The sequence below is a fragment of the Sinocyclocheilus rhinocerous genome, unplaced genomic scaffold, assembly GCF_001515625.1.
Source record: "Sinocyclocheilus rhinocerous isolate Xijiao unplaced genomic scaffold, SAMN03320098_v1.1 scaffold1538, whole genome shotgun sequence".
Lineage (NCBI taxonomy): Eukaryota > Metazoa > Chordata > Actinopteri > Cypriniformes > Cyprinidae > Sinocyclocheilus > Sinocyclocheilus rhinocerous.
In genome coordinates this window covers 856,560-865,612 of record NW_015661872.1, presented here as the reverse complement: position 1 = coordinate 865,612, position 9,053 = coordinate 856,560, and the positions used below count along the sequence as shown (strand labels likewise).

General features: G+C 37.2%; 1 protein-coding gene across 1 annotated transcript in view; it reads right to left on the bottom strand.

Annotated features, from left to right (window-relative positions):
• Positions 1-7,502, bottom strand: part of LOC107726606 (metabotropic glutamate receptor 1-like) — a 26,408-nt gene extending 18,906 nt beyond the window's left edge. Inside the window, exons 1-3 of the mRNA XM_016536249.1 lie at positions 7,437-7,502; positions 6,486-7,342; positions 1,073-1,322 (exon numbers count right to left, since the gene is read on the bottom strand). Of these exons, the coding sequence (XP_016391735.1) occupies positions 1,073-1,322; positions 6,486-7,221 (986 nt within the window). The 5' untranslated portion in view covers positions 7,222-7,342; positions 7,437-7,502. The remainder of the gene's footprint in view (positions 1-1,072; positions 1,323-6,485; positions 7,343-7,436) is intronic.
• Between the last annotated feature and the right edge of the window lie 1,551 nt (positions 7,503-9,053).

The window sequence follows — 9,053 nt, the reverse complement described above, 5'->3', positions numbered from 1 at the left end:
TCAGACGAAGAGTGCCAGTTTTCACCTCTAAAATCAGCATGATTACAAATGTGATTCTATTCAACAGTTCAATAAACAAGAAGTTAATATTATGAGACTTACGTTTTAGACACTATATTGCCTGTTTTTGCTTTATTTTGCCTAATTTTTCTAAAAAGAAAACAAATTAGTTTATTATTTTAAGAGATCTATCTTATTATCTCTTGTATATTTAGTATTGCTCTTTGATAAAGAAAAATGACTTCTTATCCGATTACTCGATTAATCGATGGAATAATCTGTAGAATACTCGATTACTAAAATAATCGATAGCTACAGCCCTAAACATATGGCACATTCTTAATTTCATTCACAAGTGATTGCATGATGCATTTACTGTTGGGGGACCAAGCAAGGATCATCTTTTGCTTGCCTACTGGTTATTTGGCATCATAAACATTTCCTGAGAGGCTGTGAGATTGAATATTTAATACCCAGCCCACAGCATTTTTCCATCCCTATCTAAAAACAAGTGACCACCCTCTCTGGCACACACGCACCCAAACATAAACTCAAACACTCACACCACATAAAACAAAGGCAGGAGGCAGTTTCCAGGGATTTGTGAGCCAGCTACTGAATCAAAAATTATTCATTAGTGGTGAAAAGTGTGAAAAGCGCCTCTGTTCACAATGTCCATATTTAATCTCATCTGGTTTCCCTGGAAACTTGTGTATTCGGTAGCAACAATTTTATTTCCAAGCATTCCAATGTCTGCTCTTCATTCGCCATAATATGAAACACATACATAGGCAGTTAAAGCAACATGTAAAATGTACTAATAATTATTCACGGCATTAGAATCACATTTGCTTATTTTGCACACAATATGCAAAAGCATCAAAGATGATTCAGTTGTGATATAACCATGAGCAAGACAGTGTGGGTGTCATTTAGACTTTTTTGCCCTCTGTGTCTCTTCCAAAGCTTGCAATTTATTCCGCTGACATGATTGAACATGATCAAATTATTTCTAAGCATCATGAATGATGAGGTTTCTCCTGCCCTGAAACGGAACAGTTTTCAGCCTTACCTTCCAATTAGCTGGAACTCTCCAGAAACCCCACGGCGCCGCATGGCCATCAGCAGGCCACGGACAGTCATTCCTTCACAAAAGCAGAGGACCACGCGGGCTTTGGGCAGACGCTCCCGCAGTTTCTTAAGCAGACGGTCAAAGTGCTTTTCTCCAGCATTACTGTATATCTTATCAGAGTGGGCGATACATAGACCCTCCTCTGCGGCCAACTCCTTAAAGGCCTCCATGCCACTCTCTCCATAGTTACCTGTGCTCAGACACAAAATGTAGGACGGTTAATAAAGGATAAGCTAAAACTCATATGAAACTAGTGCAGCTTTAATCAAAGACACAGAATGGAGGATGGATTACCGCCACTGATCCAACACCTGTCAGACCAGCCAGAGCCCAGGATAAGAAATGGATGATAGTTGACTATGGAGGACACAAAATGACAGGCAGACAGGCAACTGAAAAACATGAAATGGAGAAATGGTCACCACCATTTTGGATAGAAATGGCATCATACAGTTAGAATGAAAACACAAAATAATAAAAAATAAAAAACAAATATATAAATCTCATATAAATGCCTTTTTGTAATACATGATTCTGAATGGTTGATCACAGCATCATTCTTGTTTAATAACTGATACACAGCAACAGACTTTCTACATAGCTTGTTTATTCGCCATCATGTGATGCCAATGATTCCAAACCATTGTAAGGATGGTTTTTCTACAGTGGTTCAGGCTGTAGGATTGCAGAATGACTAAAGAAACGTTGTCAGCACGATGGTATAAAACTGTACATTTCTAGTCTATTACCACCCACTGCCACTTATACCAACGACGGAAATAAGCGCAGTTAGAATAGCTAAATATGTGGGAGAGCGTTGCTATTAAGTGACTATATTGTATTGCAATAGGTATCACTTCGATATTAATGTTGAATCAAGACATTTATTTAAATGGTTTAATAACAATATTTTGTTATGGTTACACTTGAATTGGTTACAAAATAGATGAAGGATGGTAAAACATGAACAATTAATTGTACCCAGCATGTATGTAAAATATTACCTGAGAGAGAGAGAGAGAGAGAGAGAGAGAGGGCAGAGCCCCAAGAAGAGAGAGGAAGCAAAGAAAAGAGGTAAAGGAAAGAGCTAGAGCAACAGTTACAGTCCTCTTTTATCCCTTTCTTGACCATGTGACTAAAAACCAAATGTGAGACATTCAAACTGACCAATCATCAGATTACAGCTTCACCCACTGGGCAAAAGAGTGTGATAATTAGCAGACCCCCGATGTATACACATGTTGGCCTACAGGCCTTGATCACTATCAGCACCTCTGTGTCTTCAGGAATGCCAAATGGCCCTTTTGTTACTGAAGATAGGTTTGGGACAGGAAAGCAGAAGTCTTTGATAATTTTTGACCTTACACCATCATAATTTCAGGACACAATGAAAGTCAAATGCTGTTTTGGACCCCATTGATTTCAATTGTGTAGACAAAAACAGTTGAAACATTCTTCAAAAACATCAACATTAGGGTGACAGAATTTAAATTTTTGGGTGAACTACCCCTTTAAGTAGCTCATATCCCTCTTCTTCTCATATTTCACAACCACATGTTTATTTATTATGTAAGTAGCCAAAGCAATGAATCCCTTCAGAGTGATTCAAGACCTGATCACCCCGTCTGGGTTTATTTTGCGGTAAGGACCGGCTGACTGAACATTATCCTTTAATTATATTCCACAGGCATTGTACTGTAACTAGACAAGTAGGACACCAATAATACTTTGTGGTGCTCTTGAGAATTACTGCAAATTACCATAATAGGTCACTTGAACACACTGTGTCCTTTTCAAAATATTGTATGAATCAGAAACGGGTCCGTACAAAAGCTGCAGGCTCACAATGGTACACTTAAAACATCTTCCGTTCCATCCTACGTCTGGGCTGCCAGGCGAAATTTACATCTTATTGTGCAGGCAGCAGAGGTCACTGCTGTTGACTGTGCTTGTGATAAGAACAGTGCTGTCTAATCAGGAAAGATGAGAGGTGTGTGGTCACTGATGACTGTCTGGAGGTCAGTCTCTGTAGTGTGGGTGTGCGGGTAACAATTTGAGCACATTCACAGTTCTGTGGCTCTCTAACAATTCCTTTTTGCTCTGTTTCTCTCTTTTTTTTAGATTGTTTGGAACAACTGTATTTTGCAGGTTTAGGTTTCATTCTTTGTCGCTTCCTTTTTCTCTTTCTCTCTATAAGCCCTAAAACCCTATTTTTTCTAAACCATGTATTTGGTATAGAAGGACACATGGCACCAGTGTTGTTATTGTTAACTAGCTAAACTGAAACTAAAACTATTTAAAAAATGTGTTTGGTTATTAAAATAAAGCTGACATAAAATACTACATAAATGTTTATGATTAATGAATATTGATAAACTTAAACTAAAATTAGAAAGGTTGATAATATATATATATATATATATATATATATACATACTGTATATACAGTATATGTTTTTTATGAAATTATTTTAGCCTTCCTGCTTAGAATCATAAAATTATGTGGAGAAAACAAACAAACAAAACAAAAAACAAAACAGACTTGTGAGTTAAGATACTGAACTCAAATGAACTTCAAAATCAAAATATTATACCGAACACTCAACTTTTTCCATTCATTTCATGTCTTTGTTAGAGTATGTGAACCTACTTTGAAACAAAAATAATTTAAATATACGAATGTCCTACAAATGAGAGGTACCACAAGCAGAGTGTTAAATAAACCATTTTAATCTAATACTCAAAGTTCACTGCTCTGTTGTTTTGGTAATAACTAACTAGTGTGCCGACTTGGCTGGTTTTAGAGGGATTTTTGGTACTTTTTTTAGCTGCTCACACTGGGAGATCAGCCAAACCAGCTGAAGACCACAATGGAAGACCAGCTTAAACCAGTTAAAAGCAGCAACTGAGCTTTTATTTTTTACTTTTCAGCAGGATTTACATCAATAGAACTCTATGTATTTTTTTTTTTAAAGATTATCAAGCTTGTTTCAAACTGGTGCCTGTTTAAATATGGCCATTAAAATGTCTCTAAACCAGACAGATGAGTTTATATTTGGCTGGGTAATTAATGTAATCAAAGATCTCTGCTGTTACTATGAGCAACAGGCAGAAATGTCCGAGACAGTTGCTGATGTTGTGTTTATGAGTCCACAGTTCGTGCCTGATAAACCATTACAGAGTCAATTCTGAGATGGAAAAGTCATCTTACTAATTATTTATTACCAAACCAACAGAGCAGTGAACTTAGAATTAGCATTATATTGCTTATTTAAATCTGTCTAAAGGTCCCTTTACTTTAGGATATTCTGATTTTTAACAAATGCTTGTTAGAAGTAGGTAGATGAAATATGAAAACAAGGCATTACTACTAAAATTGTAACTTAGCAGCAGTTACATTGTGTTTTATTCACTGAAGTATGCTGACAGTAACCTAAAGAGTTTATAAACCAAGCATGTTTGACCTTATTTACTTTCAATTCCATCAACTAGTGGAGCAGAATTAAAACACTAAAAAAAAAAAAAAAATTGATGTGGCCCATGAGGACATAAATCATCACAATGTGTGGTTTAACAGACAAGCTTTCCACCTCTGGACATTTTATAAACAAATCACCAACTGAATTGAAAGTGATATACACAACAGTGCTGGAGGGAGCAACAAAAAAATGTGTGTTTTGTGAGCGAGAAGGGGAGAATACATTATTACCCTCATTATGTATGGAGAAACTGACTGAGTCATTAAAGCATGCTTCCATATGCAAATAATAAAAGGTCTTTGGTCCACTTGCACTTAATGGGAGTGCATTACCATTTAGGTACATTTAAAGAGTGGTGCACTCATTACCTTCAAATACAACATTTCCAATTGTTTTTACTTAATTAAAAATGTTAACACTTAAATCATGTGTGTTATACGTTCACGCTTTTATATTTAAAGTCAGACTTACACAACCTAATCTAATTTTGTCAACCTATAGTCAAAGTAAGGGAAACTAGAGAGTGTTGTAACATGGAGTCTAATCAATTAGAAAAGAGCTACAATGGTGAAATCCACTGTCATACCAGCACTCTCCTAAAGTGACAGCAGAAGTTGTAAGATTCTGTATATAAGTCTATACCCTGTATATACTGTATTTAAGTCAAATTTCTGGCTTGATTTGCAATCATGTTAAAGGATGTTAAATGATAGAAGTATTTTAGCTTTAATCTACATGTTTGAAAAAAAAAAAACTAGAAATCTTGTCACAGCTGACCAGACAGGAAGGGCTGTAACAATGTTCTTCTACTGGACCCACAAATATTGCACATAACGGTACACTGTATGGGCTATATATATGTGTTACAGCGGATCTAAATATTCATAATTAATTATAACTAGTTATGATTAATTATTCATATGTCCTCATGAGCTGATTCGTTACAGCTGTAACAATGTTCTTCTACTGGACCCACAAATATTGCACATAACGGTACACTGTATGGGCTATATATATGTGCACAACACCCACAATGACAGTTATGTTGTTTTTTCTATACCTATTTACTTTGCTGTTTTGAATTGAAATGTTTCAAATAAAATGGGAGGAGTACATTTTGAAGCAGATTTAAATTCTGACATCATTTACTCGCGTTCCAAACTTGTATGACTTTGTTTCTTTTGTGGAACACAAAAGATGATATTTTGAAAAATGTTGGCAAGAAAACAGTCCCATTAACTTCCATTGTACTGTTGGTGATACAATAGAAAGTCAATGGGAACCAGAACTGTTTGGTTATAAACATTCTTCAATTTGTTTTTTATTGTTTCATTTTTTGTATTCTACAAAATAAATGAAGTCATACATGTTTGGAAGAACATGAGGGGGAGTAATTAATGACAGAATTTTTTAATTTTGGGAGGACTGACACTTTAAGGAACACAATTTAAAATGGCAATGTTTTCCCATTTACAATTCATCCAGTAACTCTTTGTCCTTGGCATTACTTTACACAATTTTGGGATAAGTTATATATTTCTAAACTACTTTGAGTTACAGACTTTTTAAAAGTGTTACAACGAACACAAAAGTAGTAAAACACTCCCCTTCCCTTCCTTACCAAGACACCAGCTCACATTAATTTACTAATTTACACAGTTTAGGGATCATTTGTAGATTTCTAATCTATACAACCATGTTGAGCAAACACATACAGAAGTTTGAGTCAATGAGCCAAAATGAGCAACGAAAACGTGTTACAGTCCTCAGTGAAACCTGTATGGCATTTACGTCGTTTAGAAAAGTTGTTTAAAGGTCTCATACTTTTAACAAAAGGAACAGTGAGAAACGGCAGGTTCCTGCCAGTGACTTACCCTCCGTGTGAACAGCAGACACGTAAGTCCAGTTATAGTGTTTGACAATGTCGAGCATGGCGCGCGCCTGTAGCGTGTCAGAGGGCACGACACGGAGGAAGTATTTGAAGAGAGTTTTGTCGCTCAGGTCTATGCTGGTCGCCGAATAAGCGATCTGGGGGATGTTAAACAGCTGGAGGAGATTCTGCACCTGGATGGCCACCGAGCTGGAGCCCGGACCTATGACTCCAGCGATGGGCTTCTTGCTAGGAGGAGGCTGGTTGGAAGGGGTCCCGTCGATGCACCACTTAGATCCGTCTTTGTCGTCCCGAATAGAGATGAGGGAGTCTCGGATGAACTCGATGCTTTGCTCTAGCGCCACAGAAGAGTGCCAGCACGAGTCCCGGATCTCGCAGCCCAGGGTGATGTTGGGCAGCAGGTTCTGGTCGGCGTTAATACGGTCCAGCGTATAGAACATCGCTTCCACTCGCTGGATGCCGTACTGCTCCCTCACGTCTCCGCATTTTCTTTCGGCCACACGCTCGGCGGACGGCTGGTGGTGCACGGAGAACAGCGCACCGATGATCACGTCGCCATCCATGCGGGCGACAGACCGGGCAGCCGCGCGCTGGACCGCTGAACGCTTGTATATGTTCCCAAGCGCATGAGATGAGAGTGTCGGTAGAAACAGACACAGGAAAAGTGGAAAGTGTCCGCACGAGACCCAGGGCATCTTCAAGCGTGCCATGTTCCACATTGTGTGACGGGCATAGCTTGCGAGCTGCTCGTGCCAGCGGTGCTCGTTTCTCTGCAGTCCCAGATTCAATTAAGGGACCATGATGCGCACGCGAGACCACCTGAATGCGCCCTGACACCTGCTGAGAAAACATAACACAGAGTTAGTTAGGAAAGACAAGTGCATTTATTATTTTAAAAAGGAAACATCTGCACAGGAATTCGATCATTACGCACCTGAGTCAATGAGACATCGCTTTACCGCCTTCTGAGACAGCTGCTGCACTGATGATATACTTCAGTTATCAGTGTGCAGCCCAGCCAGAGGAGCTCGCTCGCTCTCTCTCTCTCTCACTCTCTCTCTCTCTAACATTTTGATATGTTAGTGGGCGGGATCCACCAGACTTGGCTTGTCGGTACAAGTCGTCAAATAAGTAGTGATGTGAATGTAAATTTAGTGCCGTCAAACGATTAATCGCATCCAAAATAAACGTTTTTGTTTACATAATATATGTATGTATACTGTGTATATTTAGAACGCATATATAAATACACACACATAGAGTGTATATATATTTTAAATATTTACATATACATTCATATTCTTATATTTTATATTATACATAAATATATTTAATATATAAACATAACATATTTTTCTTAAATATATACATGCATGTGTTTGTATTTATATATACATAATAAATATACACATTACACACACATAAACAAAAACTTTTATTTTGGATGCGATTAATCGTTTGACAGCGCTAAATATCAAATGGAACATACGATGTGGACTGATTGACAACTGTCATAATAACCAAATGTCAACTATTTTTAAACAAACAACTATTTTTGTGATAAACGTGTTATATGTAGGTTATCTAAAAATCTGTAATAACTTTTAAAAGTAATAAATAATGACAGTAATTATGTTTGTGTACACCCCATACCGATCCGAACGGCTCGAGCAGGCTTCTGTTGCTATGGTTACCTCAGACGAACGCGATTTCTGGTGGCTAGAATCGCTAGGTGAAATTAAAGAGCTCGTATTCATTTGCAATTTAACTTTTTCGGTCTGTGAGAACTTGCATACTCTTAAAACATAAACATATTAATGAACATAAAACAATGTAAAACATAAACATATTATTAATGAACATAAAACAATGTAAAAGGAATGTGTACTTTTAAGACCGCTTGGCCAGGCTGGCAAGCTTGGTCGGCATGGGAGACCATTTTAAACCAGTTTAAACCAGCAAACCATCTTAGGCTGGTTTAAGCAGGTTTTTAGATAGGTAGTTCAAAATTACTAATGAGGATTTTGGAATATTGGAAAAATGGGTGTGAAAGATCACATAGCCTATTTGTTGAAATTTGTATGGCCTAAAAGTACATTCTACTTTTATTGACAAATATATGACAAGATTGAAGATTAAAATGAATAAAGAGCTTGGTCCTCAGACAAAGGCTTCATGGTGCAGGCAGCAAGGGATGAACTTCTTTCTGTGAAAATACTTTATGGTAAGAGACATTAAATATGCATATGGATATTACAACACAATTAAAGGCACAATATGTAAGATTTTTTTATTAAAATATCCAAAAACCACTAGAACAAACTACGCCTTTGTTTCTTTGTTTGTTTTGAATACGCACCCTCTAGCGGCAAAAACGTACATATTGTACCTTTAAACAAATGCTTCACATTTAGCATATAAGAAATATATCGTGATATCAATTTTGGCCATATCGCCAAGCCCTAATTTAACAGTAGTAATACATATTTTGGTATGAATCTCATGTGAAGCAACATGATAGGCTGGATATTATCTATATGCTACTCTCTAT